The sequence below is a fragment of the Ascidiella aspersa genome, chromosome 6, assembly GCF_963924565.1.
Source record: "Ascidiella aspersa chromosome 6, kaAscAspe10.2, whole genome shotgun sequence".
Classification (NCBI taxonomy): Eukaryota; Metazoa; Chordata; class Ascidiacea; order Phlebobranchia; family Ascidiidae; genus Ascidiella; species Ascidiella aspersa.
Genome location: NC_139452.1, coordinates 22,475,349 through 22,495,277, shown reverse-complemented (window position 1 = coordinate 22,495,277; position 19,929 = coordinate 22,475,349). Strand labels below are relative to the sequence as shown.

At 36.7% G+C, this 19,929-nt stretch overlaps 2 protein-coding genes across 2 annotated transcripts; one reads left to right on the top strand and one right to left on the bottom strand.

Annotated features, from left to right (window-relative positions):
* Positions 1-1,922: 1,922 nt before the first annotated feature.
* On the top strand, positions 1,923-11,971 carry LOC146140815 (neuronal PAS domain-containing protein 3-like). The gene is made up of 12 exons (XM_083391337.1): positions 1,923-1,999; positions 2,650-2,879; positions 3,454-3,548; positions 3,718-3,807; positions 3,976-4,099; positions 4,163-4,266; positions 5,225-5,421; positions 6,242-6,348; positions 7,058-7,208; positions 7,627-7,661; positions 8,537-8,583; positions 9,313-11,971. The coding sequence occupies exons 1-12, from the start codon at positions 1,980-1,982 to the stop codon at positions 10,237-10,239; spliced, it is 2,127 nt and encodes a 708-aa protein (XP_083247463.1). The 5' UTR covers positions 1,923-1,979; the 3' UTR covers positions 10,240-11,971.
* On the bottom strand, positions 11,865-19,625 carry LOC146140814 (uncharacterized). The gene is made up of 10 exons (XM_083391338.1): positions 18,977-19,625; positions 17,995-18,221; positions 17,124-17,229; positions 16,584-16,763; positions 15,961-16,079; positions 15,151-15,281; positions 14,494-14,571; positions 13,979-14,262; positions 13,399-13,559; positions 11,865-12,867 (listed from the first exon to the last, which is right to left on the bottom strand). Exons 1-10 carry the CDS (start codon positions 19,320-19,322, stop codon positions 12,709-12,711), a joined length of 1,791 nt encoding a protein of 596 aa, XP_083247464.1. The 5' UTR covers positions 19,323-19,625; the 3' UTR covers positions 11,865-12,708.
* Positions 19,626-19,929: the final 304 nt, after the last annotated feature.

Below are 19,929 nucleotides of genomic sequence, written 5' to 3'. Positions count from 1 at the left end.
TTCATTAACTCATAGAAGAGTAAAACATTTACATGTAAGTATTTTATAAGAGCAGAAATTAAAGACCATGTTGCGCGTTTCGTTCTAATTTAGAGAACATTCAACAAAAATTATAGAAAAATAGAGTTTTGTTAACTTGCGCGGAAAGTCGGTGCGCTGTACGGAACACCGATAAGTACAAAATTAAAACAATATTTTGAAAAAAACTCTTTGGTATTTTTGTCTCAGTGCTCATAGAAATCTCATGCAATACGTTTATGGTTATCAGCAAAGTCTATGTAAGTCGTTTTCTATAGACTTTAGTTTTAGTGTATTAGGGACTAAAATTATAGAAAAGGAAACAACGTTGTGGATTTGTAAAAAATATAGTTTATGTTAGTTGTTACTTGATTTGTTCCTATGGTATTGACATTATTCAGTTGCATTTCCACACTTGCCTTATTCAAAAGAATCGGATTTAACTTTGCAAAATAGAATAATCAGAATGTAGAAATTCTGAGCAACATTCAGGCTTTTCTAAAGTGTGATATCTTATATTATTTTTTTGTTAATTTCACTTCGAATATTTTAGAATTTTGACATTAGATAGGTTTGTTAAACGAGGTTAAATTTCTTATGCTTATGCGGTGATGTATTTCTCGGTGTACACAATGAGTAGAGTTTAGAACAGTTTGAATGATAAAAGCTGTTGAAAACTTCACAAATATCGCCAATCTAGATTGTCTTATATCTGACCAAAACGTTGTAGAATGTTATTTAAGCATTTTTTTATACGCTAGTCTGCATTCTCTGTCTGGTGCACACTGCACAATCGGGGTTTTTACACGAGCGCAAAGTTGCTCCCTACCTCGTCCTCGTCGATGCTGCTGTCCTAATAACAGCAGCATCAAAAACAAAAAAAATGCATACCCAAGGTTTTTCTTAAAATAATTTATTTGCACACTTTGGTTTGTGGTAGGAATTTGAAATCAGATGTGCATAAAACTACAAATGCATATCTTAAAATTTGACGCTACACCCAAGATCCTATCTTAAAAAGTTTCATAAAATGCAGACTGCCGTACAATCTTTTGGAAAGTTAGGCATGCTTATGGGATTAATCCCTCCACAGTCACAGTTATAGCTGCACATTTATTGTAAAATTTGTTTCTATAAAGTATTTCAGCAAAAGTTTTATTTCCTCATATTTAAGCTGCACAAACGTCCCCCACTCAATATTCAAAGTTTTTGATCTTGCTGTGTTCCGCCCTTAGTTGTATAACCAACAATTACGCCATATTACGTGTAGTTTTTCTGAACAGGTTATATAGTAGTATTAAATCCCTGCAATTATATATACTGCGCTTTCAAAATTCTACGGTGTTTTATAGGCAAGTACAAAAATGCTTATTAATCATATAAACATTTGATGTGACTGCTCTTAAGTAACAGCTTTGGTGCTGTCTCTCATTATCACTGAAACAAACCATTTTGCCATTTGTAACTTTCTTACAGCACCCTTATCTTAAAGGCCCTTTTAAATTGAACAATATTCTCGTAATGCAAACTTTTTTGCATTAAATGTAATAGCACACAAATACAGTTTTTGAGGTGCCATGGCCTTGTGCCCTCATGGTAATTCAGCATAGTTTTTGCACTTTTGGTTAATTAAAACCGTGCTTCCTACAAAACACTACATGTTACAATAACTTTGCCCACTTTCACGTTTTAATGCCCTGTCAAAAATCCAGGGCTTCTAAAACGCTTAGTACACTCCTGTTTATCGCCGGTGGCCTGTGGGTGTATGTGTAACCAAGCTATCTGGACAAATAGACACTTTCTTTTATAATTTCATAGATACCGCTAATAACAAAGTCTGCATATATACCTAAACATTTATAAATTCTTTGTTATTATATATATATATATATATTTAAATTTACAGTTTTATTGTTTTGCTATATGTTTATTGTAATGTGCATCTGCCTTTCCTTTGACAAATGCAAAGTAAAGTTTCAAGGTAAATTGTGTTTTGTCTTGTTTTGCAAATTTTACCAAAGTTATTAAATAGAAAAAGTTATGTAAATTATATTTACAAGAATATACTCAAGTTGATATAACTTTTCACCTTATTTTATTATTATCTACTGCAAACTTTGCTATCATAAAAAATAACAGCTGTCAAAAACTAAGTTGTGATGTTCAATTTTGTAATGACTCAAGTCAATAACTTAATCTGGGCACTTAAGTTATTGTTTTTTAATTACTTGACTTAACTCTTTAAGTCTTTCAACCAAAACTTGAAGTCTTGGAAAAAATTACTTGACTTGGACTTAAGTCTAAAGTTGAACCAAAAGACTTGACTTTATCTTAAAATCTGTTTGAATATTTTTTTTTAAATTACCTTAGTTTTTTCCCTAATTTCTGCCTGTAAGACTACTTTGTAAGTTGGATTGCTTAAATGTTACGTTAACAAAATAAAGATAAAGCTCAGAATCAGACAATTTTACTGTTTTATTTTGATGCATAAGACTTTACTTAAGCTTAAAATTTTGCATATCACTTTACTTGGATTTAAGTTATTTTCAAATGAGTTTGTTTACAACGCAGGTACTTCTTATCATATGATTTATTGCAAGAAAAAATGTCAGTTTTCCTTGTACTTTTAAGGGTGCTACACATGAAGAAGGAAAAGTCGCGAAATGCTGCCAGATCACGCAGAGGTAAAGAGAACTATGAGTTCTACGAACTGGCAAAACTTCTTCCCATATCCCCGGACACATCCAGTCAGCTGGATAAGGCTTCCATTGTCCGCCTCACAATGAGCCACCTTCAGTTACAAAAGTTTGTGAAAACTACTTTTTCACCTGGCTCTCAACAGCGTCAATCAACAGTTGATGGTGCGTAGTGTAGGTTAACATAATGTGCACTACTTTAGGATGAGATCTTTGCATTGTATATTGTTTGCGCCAAATAGTAGTGCTGGGAAAGTTGTTGTCTACTAAACAGCTTGTCTGGGGAAACGTTTTAACTCACAACTTGTTAAAATAATGTCTATTATTAAATTCACAGTAGGAAATGTAACATTTTTGTGTTTATAATGAGATGTTACAGTTGGTAGCATTTTGGCATGCATTAACGGTATCAAACCTACACACTGATTATTTTAAAGCGTTACACCAAGGGGAACCAAGTGAGCTTTCAATATGCTAAAAACCCATGCAATATCATTGTAATTATGGGCATGTTATCTGTATACCTGCCATTGTTAGGCGTAACCAAGTCCAAGGCTTATAGTAACTTAAGGCTTTGTAAGAAGGATGTGGAGGATGCAAAATTGGAATATGAGGGAATAAAATGTGTTAAAATTTTATCATTTTAGAAACCTGTTATAAGTTAAAATAGGTTGCCGAACACTGAAATGCAGTCTTTGAATGACTGTATATATCTAATGCCTATTTTGTCTTATTTTAGAATGCCATGCTTGTTCGGGCGAAACATTTAAAAACGCTTTTCATAAAGACATTGACCGATACTTCACTAAAAATTTGGGTCCTCTTATTTTACAGGTAAGTTAGATGTTATATTTTAACAACATAAGCAAATGAAAAAAATAAAGAAGTGTTTACAATATCGCTCATTGTGCAATTTAAACTGGAGGAATGTACATACTAGTTTGGTTTAGCTGCATGATATACTTGTTGACTTGTTAACAAAAAAAATGTTTGCATGTTTTAGAGCTTGGACGGGTTTATGTTTGTTCTTAATGAGGAAGGAAGATTTTTGTATGTTTCCAACTCTGTTTCAGAATGTCTGGGCTTACCGCAAGTAAGTAGATTCTATTTACTTTTAGGATATTATTTTCAGGTAGTGCAGCATTGCAATTTTAATTTTTGTTGACAGTCATAAACTTTATTGTTATAATATCTTTATTTTTGGTAACGTGTTGAGACATGAATGATTTATTTCTTTGACATTTTTTTTACTTGGTGTCAGGTTGATTTAATGGGAACCACCATATTCAATTACATTCATCCTGCTGACCATGCAGAAGTGGTGGAACACCTACGGAATGAGTGTTACTCATTAAGCAGTAGGTTTTGCAAAAAGTATAATTCAGGTATACAATTGATTTGTTATAATTTGTACATCTGCCAGTTTTTTAATGTTTTGTTTGCTTTAGTTGTTGCAGACGGCGATGCACAGTGTTCTTCTTGTTCCTTTTTTGTTCGCATGAAATCAACTTTGACTCGAAGAGGCATTGGGATTAAACCATCAGGTTATAAGGTAAATTGTTCATACCCTGCCTGTGCACTGTCAAAACACTTATCTATCTATTGCAGTGTTTCTTAACCTATTTTACTTGGGGGCGCACCTAGAGACATATGAAAACGTGGCGGCGCAGCTTACGAGCGAAGCGAGCACAAAATTTTTGAGGTGTACCGATATTTCTCTTAAAGTGCCTGCATTTTTTAATATATGGATTTATAGTTGCATATCTTTAAATGGACTTCCAGCCTTTGAGACTAAAAACGTTATATTGTCCATTAGAGTCTTATTCCGATTAATTTTGGACTTATTTCGACATGTTTTGTTTCTTTTGCTTGCGGCGCACCTAGCAGCCTTCCATGGCGTACCAGTGCGCCACGACCCACCGGTTGAGAAACGCTGATATATTCGGATTTTTAATGTTCTGTACACATTTTTAATATTCAGTGTAACCACTGCTTCTACAAAAAAATAGAATTAGAGGTGAAGTTGTGACTTGTAGGTGGGTGCTTTTACTAAGACAAACAAAAGTGTTGTAAATCATCAAAAAGTATAAGGTAAAATATTCATGCCCTGCATGTGCACTGCAAAAACACTTTTCTATTGGTTACACATTTTAATACTTAGCATAATGCCTTGTTCCTACAAAATATAATTAGAGTTGAATTTGTGCCTTATAGGAGCTTTTACTAACACAAACAAAAGTGTTGTAAATGATCAAAAGTTATAAGGTAAAATGTTCAGGCCCTGCCTGTCCAGTGTCCGCTGTAAAAACACTTATCTACTGGTTACACATTTTTAATACGCGGCGAAACGCCTTGTTCCCAAAGAGAGGTGAACTTGTGACTTAAAAGAGCTTTTACTAAAAAAAACAAAAGTGTTGTAAATAACAAGAAATATTGGTTGTAAACCTCAGAAAAAAGTGTTTTACTCCTAATGATCAAACTTTACTTATTTTAACCTATATCCCAACTAGGTAGTTCACATCACAGGACGAAGTTGTATGGCACCTACAGAAAGCGAGACATCCTCAAACACAAAATCAAGTGTGCTTGGATTCACTGGAATCGCTCAAATTTTACCTCCCCCTTCCTTAATGGATATTCAGTCGGATTTGTCATCGTTTGTTTCCCGCCTTAATCCAGGACTGTTTTTCAAGTATTGTGAGGAGAGGTGAATAAATTTCAACGTTTTGTTTACGGTCAGGTATCATTTGACTGCCCTAACTATATATCAGGGGTTCTTAAACTGGGCCGCTTGGGGGTCCGTGAATTAGTTTTAGGGGGTCCATGAAGGCCTAATTGAAATATTAGTGTATATTTTAAACAGTAATTCTTTTTTCAAAGAAAGCAGTTTGATTTAAAACAAAACGGTTTTGCACTGACTGTATTTAGACTCAATTTCACTTTTACTTTTTTGACCGAAATCAACAGATTTATGAAGTTCAATTGTATTGTGACTGTCAATTTATGACGTCATAATTTAATTTTTTTTTGCCTATCGTGGTCCATGCAAAGCAAAAAAAAATTTAGGGGTACGCCGTAAAAAAAGTTTAAGAACCCCTGCTATATATGCTTTTATCAGTGGTTAAACTATGTTGGATAACTACTATTTGATTGCATTACCATTGGGTAATATTACCTTACCTTTACACTTTATAGTTATGGACAGGTATTATTTGTACGTCAAACTCATGAATGCAGAAAGGAATACTTTTAACAACTGCCCGTACTATATATGCTTCTATTGTTGGTTGAACTATGTCAGATAACTAATATTTTATTGTATTATCATATGGATAATATTACCTTACCTTTACACTTTATAGTTATGGACAGGTATTATTTGTACGTCAAACTCATGAATGCAGAAAGGAATACTTTTAACAACTGCCCGTACTATATATGCTTCTATTGTTGGTTGAACTATGTCAGATAACTAGTATTTTATATTATTACCACACAGATGGTTAACACTGCGTGTTTATATGTAGAATTAGCACAATAACGGGTTACAGCGTCGATGAAGTTCGTGGACACTCGCTGTACGAGTTTATTCACTCTTCTGACATTCCCATGATAAAGTCGTGTCATAAAGAAGGTAAATCAAACGCAAACAAAATATCCGCTTATGTTTCCTAAGCAAATAGGCAGTGAAAAATTCGACGAAATTTCAAATGCAAAGATTAAAACTATTTTTCGACAATAGTAACCTAAATATCAACATTTTTGATGTGTGATCTGGAATCTATATTATTAAGTTTTACATAAGGTTGTATGACATTTTCCGACAATTGTGTAGCTTTTAAATACTTTTTCATTTACTAATTTATCGACCTGATACACTGGATAAAAATATTTATATCAATAAAACCACAATTTGGTAGTCCAACTAGAATCCTAATTTGGTGGAATCAGCAGAATTAATACGCAGCTTTGGTTTAAAGAGCTTGCACAATACCGCAAAACTGGGGGATGATTCGTTGTGGCCCTACAATAGTTCCCTGAGCATGCCGTCAGTTAAACATATTTTACGTGGCTGCCAAAAATCTCGCACGATCATAATAAAACCAAACAAATATCACCAATGAACGGAGTCGGCAAGTTTCGTTTCACCACCAGCGGTAAACACAGCCTTGTAATAGTTAACGAGCTCCGTTGATATTCCAATACGAGAAAAAACATGATGGTGCTTCGCGCGGCAGAGTGGTTAGGTAACACGTTAATTTATAACCCAGGCGGCTTGCGAAAGCCTTGCCTTCTTAATAACGGTCAATCGTAACGACGCCGTGTATTTGTTCTGTCGCCAGTGCTGTCCAAAGGCCAGGTGGTAACGCCTTACTACAGGTGGCTGACCAAAAACGGCAGCTACATCTGGCTGCAGTCATGTGGAACCCTGATAGCGGACAAACCTCAAGACGGGGAAGAGGAGGCGTTCATTTGGATTAATTACCTCATCGCGTAAGTCCTGAACTACTGGCAAATAAGCATTACCCTATATGGTGACGTTTAAATCCGTATCGCCTAATATTAAAGTAAATTATAGATAAGTCAGGCAACCATTGACCATTTTTGTTATTGTTTCATTTTGCAAACTGTTAACCTCTTGTTAATTTTAATCCGGTATGAGTTAATAATAATTTATTTTCAAAGGAAATTAAAGGCGTTCGACTTACAAATTAACTAATTGTTTATATTAAAAAGAATTTTGTAAATAATACGAGTTGACCGACCAGGAAAACGAAATCAACTTTATTTTTGTACTCGCGTCCTAATTGTGGTGCAATTACCCTAATGTCATTTCTGTTTACCGAATATTTCCATTATTCATACATCTCCTGAATTACTAAAAGTAATTTCAACAAACATTGTTTTTCAGATCCGACGAAGATTTATTTTTCAAAGACTCCGAAGGTAAGGCGCCAGATTTCAACTTTGCTAATGTGTACTTAGGTGCCAAGTTATTTTTTTCTTCGGGTATAATTTAAACTATATAGTCGTCGATATCCCTGATGCTTTCACCTGCTCATCGCATTAATTTGTTTTCTGTATTACACATTGAGTATGGTTTAATTGCTGTGCTTCAACCTGCTCGATTGCCCAACTTACTTCTGAACCTAAAATCCATAAGGATAATAATACCATGATAATGAATTGCAAAGCCAAAAAGGTCGAGTTGATCGACATCATCTTGATTAAGACGTTTCGATACGAGCTTGTATCATCTTTCAGTTAACGTCAATTAAAGTTCGTATCGAAACGTCTTAATTAAGATGATGTCGATCTACTCGACCTTTTTGGCTTTGCAATTCATTATTAAGCTACATTGCAGATCCGTTCATAGTGCACCCAAATAAAAATACCTGATATAATTGTTTTTTGGTCTAAATTCTCTTGTGGACATTCAGAAGCGCAGTAACAAATTCCAATAATTAAGGGCTTTGCATTTTTTAAACGTTTTGAACATGTGTTTAACATTTTTTTGCGTTTTAATGGTTTTCATGAACTTAAGGCTTTCCGTTGATCGTTTTTTATTCATAAAGTTAGTACTATAGCTCACTAACAACTTGGTGCTTCAAATATGACATTTGATTGACCTCAGTAAAATAAACTTCTGGAAATTTTACACTAAGAAACAGAAATTGTTTTTAGTTTTATTTACGTTACATGATATTAGGCAATGTATGGTGGGCAAGTGGTGAAAACTTCATAAGAAAAATGCGCAAGCCTAATAAAGTCTGCCACGCAAGACGTTAATATTTTTTAAGCGTTTTGTTTTATTTTTACAGACGTACCTTCTACTACTACCCAAGTTTCCACAGCTTCACAAAACAACGTAAGTACAACAGCAGGCCTTTTGTTTAACTGTACTTTTACTTATTTGAAGCGTTAGTTTTTACTACCAAAATTAAACCAAACAAACAGAAAAATTAAATGTAGACCACAACGCCTTTCTTTTATTCCTAATTTCAAATAACCCGTTTTTCTTTTTTGTTGCGTAAAGCATTGTAAAAATAATTGCAGTAGAAAAATGTGATCAATGTTTACTATAGTAACTATACGTACAAAAACCCGCGCTAGAAAATGTAATTTTTTTTCGGTTCCGTGTTCGTTGTGAGGTTATTTATGGTCAGTTTTATCTTTAACAGCGATTGAGAAGTTAAAGGTACTTTAGCAGGTTCGAACCCATAGAATGCCATCAGCTATCGGGGAAAGATTTTACCTTTAACCGGGTTCGAACTTGGGCGTAGCGGTTTCTAACCATAGTGCGTTTCCCCTACGCCACAACAAGGAACTAGAACAGTGCTTCTTAAACTTTTTTAGTTTTTCTCGCCCCTAGCATCTATCTCCAAATTTCACTCATCCTTGTCTCATGATAAGATAATAAAACTTCTCCTATATATATAACAGCACTGTTTCGCAAGCTATCATGCATTTCTGACGGTTCACCCTTATTCACCCCCTTTTAAAAAATCATTCACCCTGGGGTGAACCATTCACCTGATTAAGCAACACTGAGCTAGAAAATGTAACTTTACCGCATCTGACCATCTTCTTTGACCAGGGCGAAGCTAGTGGCGACCACGATCACCCTTCGACTACCGCGTCTAACAACAGAAAGCGACCGCTCACGAAAATCGAAATCCCGCCTAGAAGCAAAAGGAAGCGTAACGCAGACGCGCGACCCAACCCACTGCCACGCCCACATCACACGTGCAGCGCTGCGCGCACACACACACCCGCCAGCCGCATCCCTCCGCCCACAAAAATCGACCCGGCAAACACAAACAGCCCGGAAGGCGAGAAATCGTCAAAGTTTGTCGACGACGACGATGGAGACAGTAACGGCGGAGTCGCGCTCGAGCCTGAAGCCAAGATGTGGTTTAACCCGCCCAACAAGGAAGTGTCCAACCACCGCGACCTGCCCGCCGGCGTCCAGCTGCTACGCTGTCTGACCCCTAGCCGCCCAAGCACGCTGCCCATTCACCCACCCAGTCCCTCGGTCATCCACCACCATTACCCTTTCGGCATCAACCCGCACATCCTCAATTCCAACCCACTGCTTGCCAAGATGTTCGGCGACCCGTGCACCGGCGCTGCCAGTAGCAGCAGCAGTAGCAGCAAGCCGCCATACTTTTGCCCGACCCTGTACGGCACGCCGCTTCTTAACATAATGGCGCCTGTTATTTCGACTTTGCAGGCGCCACACCTCGACTACAGTCCCGCCTCGATTGCTACAGTGCTGGACGAGCTACGTAAGGACCCCATGCGTAAGGTGAGCCCGCCCAACAAGGTGGTGCTTCCCCGCTTCAAGTCTGAGCCGCCCGGCGCCGATGACCTGTACTACGTCGACGACGGACACTCGGTGTCGCGCTCGTTCGCCGCCGACGACTCGGCCAAGCCGCTGGGGAACCTGTCGGCGCTTAACCTCGGCGCCTTCTCGTGTAACAAGTACCTGGCTAAACTCATGCTCACGCAAATGTTTAAATGAGCCTTGTGTCTCCTTGCGTACGTACGTACAAGTTTTCTCCCTATCTATCGCTGTCCCCGCTAAACTCTCAACACCGCGGTGCTTTCTATTCGTTTTTGCGCACATAAAGGTGTAGCCTTGGCGTTTGTACAGCAGAGTGTGCAGTACAATCACAGAACGTCTTAATCGAACACCCTTCACAGTTTGGTGCAAGTCACATTTATTAAGAATAGCAAATCATTTGATTAATAAGTTCTACCCAAGGCATTTTTAGTATGTTTATCAAAGATGAATATTATATTATTTGATAAATAGGTTCTACCCAAGGCATTTTTAGTATGTTGTTTAATGATGAATATTATATTATTTGATAAATAGGTTCTCCCCAAGGCATTTTTAGTATGTTGTTTAATGATGAATAGTATATTATTCGATAAACGGGTATACCCAAGGCATTTTTAGTATGTTTATTAAAGATGAATATTATATTATTCGATAAATAGGTTCTTACGAAGGCATTTTTAGTATGTTTATCAAGGATGAATATTATATTATTTGATAAATAGGTTTTACCCAAGGCATTTTGAGTATGTTCATCACTGATGCTCAGACAAACATCCGATTGCAATCTGCTTCTATTCCTACTTCTTTTGAAAGTGTTCGAAACGTGTAGCAGTGCAATGTCTTTTAAAGCAAAAATATATACCCTATATTGCACTGAATAGACGTTTGGGTGGCCCAACGAAGTTTTTGACCCAAAACGTCATAATTTGATTTTTACGTTGTTCTCGAAATGTTGATCGGACATACTGACCTCCATGTTTGTACCCTCGTGTATAATAATTCTTTTTTTTAGTTATGTGGGATGAAAGCCGCATGACAAAATCCTTGCCAATAGTCCTACCTCGAATATGCGCCAAAGTATAACGCTGTTTTTGGTCGAAAAATGTAATGGCGCAAGGTTAACTGGTAATTTTAGAACAAAGCCTATATCTTAAAAACGAGACAATGGATCCATTTTTTCTTTTTTATTTATATACCCCAGTACATTTTTCTTCTAGCAGAACACCGCGTATTTTGTCTCTTTTAATGTTTTTAAATCACATAAAAGCAAGGTTTTTTTTATTAAATTTACGTATTAAGACCGGTTGTGTGCAAATGTACGCTCACCTGAGTTTAAAAACTACTCTCCTTTACCCAGACTTTTCTGATTAGGTTGCTAGATTGTTGTAGGGGCGTTTGCCACCGTTGATCATTTTGATGTACATGTACAAGGTTTTACTGTTAGGTTGAGCTAAATATTATTTCAAACGCAGCGTGGTGTACATGTTCATTCTTCAAGCGTTACGCAATAAATTTACTACACCTTGTTTTTCGGTCCTAAATCGGCTAACAGGCAGTTCCCTTTCAAACGCACTTAAAAATCCAGTTTTCTGTTAATGTTGTCGTTTTTAAAGGGCGAGTAATATTGTTTACACACTAACGAAAAACTCAAGCAATGGTCAATACAAATTTGCACATCTCACATTGCATAAATTTTGACAGGACTGTTGTCAAGTAGAAACGAAATGTTGTGCTATCATTAAACGAATTCACTCAACCCAATAACGTTATTTTTGCACTTATTCCATTATTTTGTAGATTTTCGTTTTTGATTTATTGTCACGATTATAAAGTTCCACTGATTGGTGTGTTCCCGTTTTGTGGTGCAGTGTGCTTTAACCGAAAGTTTCAACAAATTCGTCAATAAATTTCGCCAGGAAAAGAGGCTACCGTCTGTCCCCTTTCTTCTGTTTTAAAGTAAACCCAAGCTGGAACAAGTTTTCTTGAATCAAAAGAAGGTTTGAAGTTTTCAGTCGAATTTCATTGCAAAAACAGCGTTGAACGAAATGCAAAAAAACAAACATAATACATCGACAAAAAATTAAATATGTTTCCAATAACCAATTGAGACTAATGACAATGTTTATATTTATAAACTTAAATTCATTAGTAAAAAATGTTTTTTGTTTGCCGGACCCCATTTGCTTTTTCGAAAAAGGAAAGACCACATAAAACTGTTAAACAAAAGTACTCAAAGTAGGAGCAATTAGTATTTAAATCTACACTTAATCAAAATACTTCACACGCTGTCAAATGAATTAATCATAAAAAGCCGATAATAACGGTGTGCCTTTTCTTTACTAATGACACAACTAATCACTAATGAATTTAGACGTATATCAAGTACTCTTCGAAACTTCATCACAGACTCACCGTTGTATGCGGACCCCAGTTCGAGAACCACTAATACAATTACCTGCACCATCTTGTTACAACGAATATAAATAGGCTTTAAACGTTATAAATATTACTTCACAAAAGTATTCATGATGTGCTGCGAATTGTTTTTAATTTCTTTGTCGCATTATGGAACCGTCATCGTTTGTCTTCTTAACAGAGTTTCGCCAGGCAACAACCTATTTTGCAGGTAGTTTACATAAATATGTGCTACAACAAGATATATTTGTAGATCCAGCCGAGGTAATGGGACACCCTTGTGTAAACTCCAGGTGTGTTTCGTTCAGCGCAGCCGTAACCCCAAGAGGTAACACCAGCTAGATAAAACTGGTCTTTGCCAGAACAAACTAGCGGTCCTCCACTGTCACCCTACACAAAAGTTGTTTTTTAGTGTTTGATGAACTTAAACATCTATAAACTTGAACTAGCCCTAGTCTAACGTATCTTTGGGTTGTATTTTATTACTTTTAGTAGTCTAACGCAGTGCTTCCCAACCTTTTTTAGTTCGCGACCCACTTTTAGTGCAAGATTTGTTATGCCACCCACAATAAGATATGACCAAACGAATAAAGTTACATAAAACCTGCATCTTGACTACTGGCGTATGGTACTAAACTAGCTAATGCGACACAAAGCATCTAACTGTTACGTATTTGTTACATTGTTGTATAAATGTTACGCAATGTAAATGCAATAATTTCACGATTTAATAGAAAACTGTAACATTTAGAAATGCTGCGCGACCCACTGTTTGGGAAGCACTGTTGTAACGTATCTTAAATGCTGTATTTAGTACTTCAAATTTAGAAGATTACAAATGAATACAATAAAGTCCCACACAAAAACTGCTGTTGTATAGATTTTATACAAACTTCCTAAATGTAACGGCCATATAAATACCTTGCAAGCGTCAACGCCTCCAGAAAGGTAACCTGCGCAAATCATGTTGGCAGAGACATTCGAATAGTCGTTGTCGCCATCATTTAACTTTCTGCAGGTGTCCTGAGACATAATGGGCACACTGCCCTGCTGGAGAAATTGTGGCAACTCAGAACTTAGGGCTAAAAAACAAAACGCAGGCAAATAAACAGAAGCTTTCTGTCCAGGTAACAAAATTATGTTTTGATAAATATTTGGTTTGGGACATCTCTCATTGGCCCGAATTGGTGTTTACCTGTAATTACATGTTTGGTAAAAAAAATACACAACCTTCATTTTTGTTTAAGTTTTCCCATGATTTAACTTGCAGCATAAAAGTAAATAAAGATGCTGGTTGAACGTTTCGAACTGAAACTGACTAAAATATAGAACGCAGCAATAAAGCTGTTATCGAGAGCGAAAACAAAATGATCGAAAAGTATAAATTTGGTCGTGTGTGACGTCACATTGAATAGCACTTGCAGGAGCGAGTTAGAAACGAGAGTTTACGAAACAGATCTATTAAGGCCTGTAAATAGTATACAGTGCAGAAGTAACTTACTGTAACTTCCCCATCCCGCAATCCAGCATTTAGTTCCTGGTGCTGGTGATTGCTGACTTGACGAAGGTAAGCAAATCGGGTGGACGACATCGGTTAGTTTTGGCGCAACGGTCAGTCGTATTAAAGCGACGTCTTTTCTGGGAATATATTCGTTGGTGTACTCGTGCGACACAAAAAATGAAACTTGAAAAACATTGCTGCTCCTGTGCAGGTTTTCCTCCCTTTCTAGTTGACCAACAACAACCGTCCACCGTGAGTCGTTGTTGTGGCCATTAGGAATGTTTCTGCAAAGCACCTTTAATGTTTTATATAAAGATTATATTATTATTTTTACTTAGGTCGCAACTGGCAAGGTAGGTTACCATCAGTTGAATATGCGCTTTCATATATAATTCCAAAATAAAACAGTTAAGCTTTTAAATATGACGTCGTTAATCACAACTTATTGGTAGACCATAACATGAATTTAACTAACTATAGGTCATTAAAGGTCAACAATATCAGATTACACTTACTTCGTAATAAGGCAATGTGCCGCCGTTATAATCCATTGCGGCGATATAAGTGTTCCGGCGCAAAAAGTGCTTTCGTTACTGTAAAATAAAAGCCCAAAATGAACACCGTATCATAGATGGTTGGTTCCTAGTCGGGGTGGCGCGACACACTAAGGTGCCATTTCTAACGCTCACGGGGCCGAGATATGTTTTAAACTATTTAGGAATCCATGTTTTGCTCTTTTAGTAAGCTTCTCTATGCATTTTTTTGTTTGGATTCCCAGTTTTGCTCTGTAAGCTACTTAAAACCATTGTATAATCGAGTGCAATAAATCAACAGTGTTTTTATAAGCTTGTGAACATGAACGATTTATGCTGTTTCAATTTCGCTTATGCGGCGTTACAGCTAGCGCTTAGAGAAAATCCTAGTAAGAGCTTCGCGGATTATTTATTTCTGTAGGGTGCCAAAAGCTAGGAAAGGTTGGTCATAGTTGAATGAATACAACAATTATCATAATGTAGTGCAAAATTACCGAGCGATAGAAAAGTCCAGTAAAATTTTACGATTAAATGCAAAACAAACCACAAAAAGAACTTACAGTAGAATTGTGTGTGATTTAGGACCTATGCTTTTACAATGCGTTATTCAATGAAGTAAAAGTAAATGCGCTTTCTTACTCGCGCAGTTGGACGATCCAGGGCCAGCTGGTTAACTTCGCGACTCGCCCACCGACGATTTTTAACGTGGGCTGGGAGGAGCGTTTGCCTGGTGAGGTCCTGGGTTTTCCGCATGTCCAGCTGGTGCGATTCTAAGCACACAGTTTCAATAACGAAATGCTGGCGTTGTTGAATACACAAGATAAAATAAAACTGATGGACTGATTAATGTTAGTTGGCGATAGTCTTTAAATAAGGAACAGCTTAACGATAAGAAAGGATTGGGTCATCTGATAGATAGAAGAAAAATAAATGGTTGGTAAAGGTTTATGGTCTAATTTCAAAGCCGTATTAAAAGTGGCACTGTTGCCGAAACTATTGTATGTCAATACTTTTAAACCACACATTCAAATTAAGTAGACACTATATACAGGCTAACAGTAAGATGAAAAAACGCAATGAAAACAGTCCGAAATTGTTGTTGTTTTGACTTTAAGAAGCACTGCTTGTGATGCAAAATCGTTAGTATTGAACATTTTGTTTAGCAATAGTCACACCTAATTGGCAGCTTAAAAAAGTTTTTTTCTATTTTAAAATAAAAGTTTACCGCGAACCATCAATGAAATTGGTTTACAAACCAATTAAACCAAATGCAAAAAGGTTTCGACGTACAAACTGTTAAATAAGGTTAAATTTTTATGTTTTAGTTTAATTATGCTACGTCGTGTTTTCTCTAGTACCAATATATGAGTTTTTATAATAATTGAAATCCAATTTGTTGTCATGTAATAATTCATGCATCCTTCTTGTATAAGTTAAAACACTTCTTACTTGACAGTGAAGGCCTCTAAATTGGGGTTGACAAACACATTCATATTTTGTCTTTGAAAGCTGTGAGGGGATGCAAACTCCATTGTTCTGGCATGGATTTGCAAGACAAGGATCTGTGTCTAAAACATACAATTAGTTGTTTAAGATAGTTTATGCTGGTTATCCTAAAATATACCGATTTTTTTAGTTTACAAGGCGAGTTTGATATTTATTTAATTTTTTATGCCATCATGTTTAAGTGTTTTTTATCGTAAGGTTGTGTAAAATTTGTGCAAAACTAGTTGTTCAGGCCAAGTTTGTTTTTAATTTAATGTAATTTTACTACAAGCACCGCGTTTTAACGCACCTGTAGCTTCGCTCTATCTAGCTTTATGGCTAATACAAGATACATACTTGCAAATGGCAATTACCGGTACCCTAAAAAACATTTTGAAACAAAGTAATTTTTATTGTTCGTCAACGTAACCTAATAAAAATTATCGTGCTCCGAGGTTAGTTTTGCATGCCAGTTAAAGGGGTCTAAGACTTTAAAAAGGTTTACAACCACTGGCTTAACGATATAAACGAAAAATGCATTATTGTGCAACAAGAGGTAGGCTTATCATACAAAATAGAAGCCCAACCTTCTAAGCACCTTGGTGTGATGCCTGTCCATTTGCGGGATGTATCGCAATGCTGAAGGCTGGAACCCGACAGAGTTTGACCGGTCGGGCACGAGTGTCGACAGTACATCTTACTCCACGGGTATTTTGACGCCCAACAACGGGTTATGACGTCAGAAAATGATGGTGGTATTTGACAACCTGCGCTCAAAGATATAAAAATCGTTCTAAAACCAAAATGACACTCACGAATACTGACGAAACAACTATACTTGTGCAACGAATTTTGTCTTTGTGACGCGATTTTTAAATCATTTTTAAATTCCTGTAAAATTCTATACCAACAGGATTTTACTCCGAAGTTTCAGTTGTCAAAATATATTAACAGAATTAGAGTGTAAGAAAAGTGGGAAAATAACTTTATTACATGTAGAATGTAGATCGTTTAACAATATCAATTTACCTCGAGCGCACGCAAAGAATAAGTTTGAATTACAAAACCAGTTATGTTATCTCGCCACGAAAAGCCTTCTCAAAGCATTGGTGTTAAACTACTCTTACCACATAAGACGCCTGCGGGCTTCAAATGACACAATTTGTCTGATTTGGCGTCCCACGTTTCATATTGGCAATCTTCCAAAGATTTCTCACTTCCATTACAGCTGACCTTACGTATAAAAAGTGCATTGTTATGTAACATTTTTATCATTCGCCTTTAAGAGGCGATAAAAATACGATAAGTCATCTGTTTCACATTCCGGTGAACATTCAAACGATATTCACCTGCATAAAAATGCCTTATAATTTAACGTTCAGAAAGTTCGGCTGCAAACTTTGAAAATAGATGTGCTTGTACGTTTTTTCCTAATAGGCTATTGGGCAACTTCAATTACGTGATATCGGCTGAACAAATTGAGGAAAACGGTACATTTTGCAAAACCGAAATGCTTACAGCCAACTAATTTACGAACGCACTTGATTTAGGTACAATATCTTGCGTTTTAAATTTCCATGTTTCGTATTGCTTACTATCACCGACAAATAAACCAAGCTCATTATAAGTGGTTCTCGAGAGGTTATTTGAGCCTCATAGATTTAAGAAAGAATTTATTAGTCTTTTAGGTGTATTATAATTGCAATTTATTTCTTAGAGTTTAACTAAAGAAAAGTTTCTGAATTTACCATGCTAAAGTCTTTATGTGTATGGCACATTGTAAGGTTATAGGCCCAAAGCTATTTAATAGGGCCATTTTAAAATTTACTAAACATTTTGTTTCACTGCAAATATTGAAAATGAAATCGTTTACTTTAAAAAAAATGTGACAAAATGTTTTTGCATTGCCTTTACTGTAGTTTTAGTATTAACAATATTATATAATAACGAAGAAGCCCGACTACAGGCAACACATTTCATACACACTATAGAACTTACGTTTGCAATTGCTATCTTTAGCGACCTTTGAAGACCTTGAAAGCGCTTGGCCAACGTGCGACTTGATATGACCCAGCCGAGCGACCAGCCGAATTGCCGACAGACAACTCTTGCGTCATTAATATCCCAACCGTCGGCGCAAACGTATCCCCAATGTCCTTTGGAAGAGCGCACTTGAATTTCGCCCACGTAACTTAATCGGCCACGCAATATTCGAAAGTTGCTTCCTGAAATAGAACAAAATGGTGCATAGTACAGACTCAGGTGGAACGGACTTTAGAGGGATATTTATTAGTATAAAGCAGCGGTTCCAAAACCTTTCTAAAAAATTGCCTGGTGGACCCCTTGAAATTATTTTGATATTTCGCGGCCCTAGAGAAATTTAAGGGTGAATTAACCCATGTTTATTGTAGTACACTAGTATAGTCACGATTCTTTCTAATGTAACAACTTTCTATATAATGCGAAGGATTCGCTGATAACAGGTATAGTACAGCATAAAAGATGCTTTATGATGTCGCAAGAGACATCATAAAACACGCTATATGATCGAATAATAAAGCATAAATAAAGACAATAATGATGAAAGATAATGTTTAAAACATAGAGTAATGTTAAAAAACTTAAAGACTAATTCTCTTTGCGGACCCTTTGAAACTGCTGTACGGACCCCAGTTTGGGAACCACTGGTATAAAGAGAGTACGGTTACGTTATAATTGAATGCTGTAATTACTGTTTTTCAACTGTTTAGCCTAAGCACAGCACCAAACCAAAAACCTTGATCCGCTCCTGTGTTTAAAGCCGTAAAGCCGTTTAGCCATCAATGTCTAATTTTGCGATTGCTGTGCTGATTGGCTTTTCTGTGGCAGCCTGATTGAATTCTAAGATATGCGGTTTAGCAGTTAACATACATTGCGTGTTGCGCATGCAGCGCTGGCGTATAAGCGTGGCGCACTAGCTAACTAACGTTTACGCGCCTACCTTTATTGCCGGAGGTGTATTGCATTGATTCGACTTCCTTCCACTGAGTAACATTTGCGGTTTGCTTCGGCAAGGCAAACGCACTGCTTAAATGCGGCCAAGTGAGCATCTCGTCCGGTTTTAACGTATTTCTGTAATTGTTCGCGTTTTTATTCATCAGTTTTGACCAGTTGGCAGTTTGGTTGATCACAATTCCGGAAGAAGTAACATTCAGAGTCCCGTCCATTCTTGTAGTGCTGGCAGCATTAGTATTGAATAATGATAGCTTGAGAAGGAACAATATCAGCACCTTTCCGATGTGTAACATCCTTCGTTTACCTACCAATAGCTTCTCCACTCTCGACATTACTCGTCAATTGTGTTGCTTCTACTTCACGCCTTGGTCAGTCGGAAAACTTACATCCAAATAATTTGAACTTGGCTCCAGTAGAAAAGAATAGAAGCTATCTGGCCCACTGACTTTTAGGTAATCTATAAGCTTAGCGGCCTTCCGTTTGTTTCTGATAAGATTTGTAAACACCAAAACAATAGGTTCTAAAAATTAGTTAGAAACGCGCCGGCTGTAGAGAAAACCGAAAAATGACCGGCTATGTCTCAAGGCATATGTTGGCCAACGCATAAGCCAAAGCCTCACAAGCGCTCTCAATAGTTATTGTCAAACCACAACGTGAACTTTCTTAAATAGACCACCATGTCAAATTCCAAGCTCGACGTTAAAACCCATGTCTAATGACTAATTTATTTGTAATACTAATATAAGTTGAATGCGCGGTCTGAGTAGGTCTAGTTCTAGCGATTTGACATCCAAACATAAACTGAGCTGCAGTTTGTAGCCACGCAGTCTACACATCCAACTTTTTGGATCGGGGATGACGTGTTTTCTACGATACACAACTTAAGGTCAACTTGGTCCCGTTGCTTAGGGTGTTTGTCTATACGGCGCCACTTTGACA

What these genes read in the sequence shown, in the direction of transcription:
- LOC146140815 (XM_083391337.1), top strand. Translation starts at nt 1,980, where the DNA reads ATGCAAAGTAAAGTTTCAAG. An exon ending in ATGCAAAGTAAAGTTTCAAG is followed by an intron (nt 2,000 to 2,649) that starts GTAAATTGTGTT and finishes TGTACTTTTAAG; the next exon opens with GGTGCTACACATGAAGAAGG. An exon ending in TTAAACCATCAGGTTATAAG is followed by an intron (nt 4,267 to 5,224) that starts GTAAATTGTTCA and finishes TATCCCAACTAG; the next exon opens with GTAGTTCACATCACAGGACG.
- LOC146140814 (XM_083391338.1), bottom strand. Translation starts at nt 19,322, where the DNA reads ATGTCGAGAGTGGAGAAGCTATTGGTAGGTAAACGAAGGATGTTACAC. An exon ending in GCCCGCAGGCGTCTTATGTG is followed by an intron (nt 16,764 to 17,123) that starts GTAAGAGTAGTT and finishes CTTTGAGCGCAG; the next exon opens with GTTGTCAAATACCACCATCA. An exon ending in GAGGCGTTGACGCTTGCAAG is followed by an intron (nt 12,868 to 13,398) that starts GTATTTATATGG and finishes ACTTTTGTGTAG; the next exon opens with GGTGACAGTGGAGGACCGCT.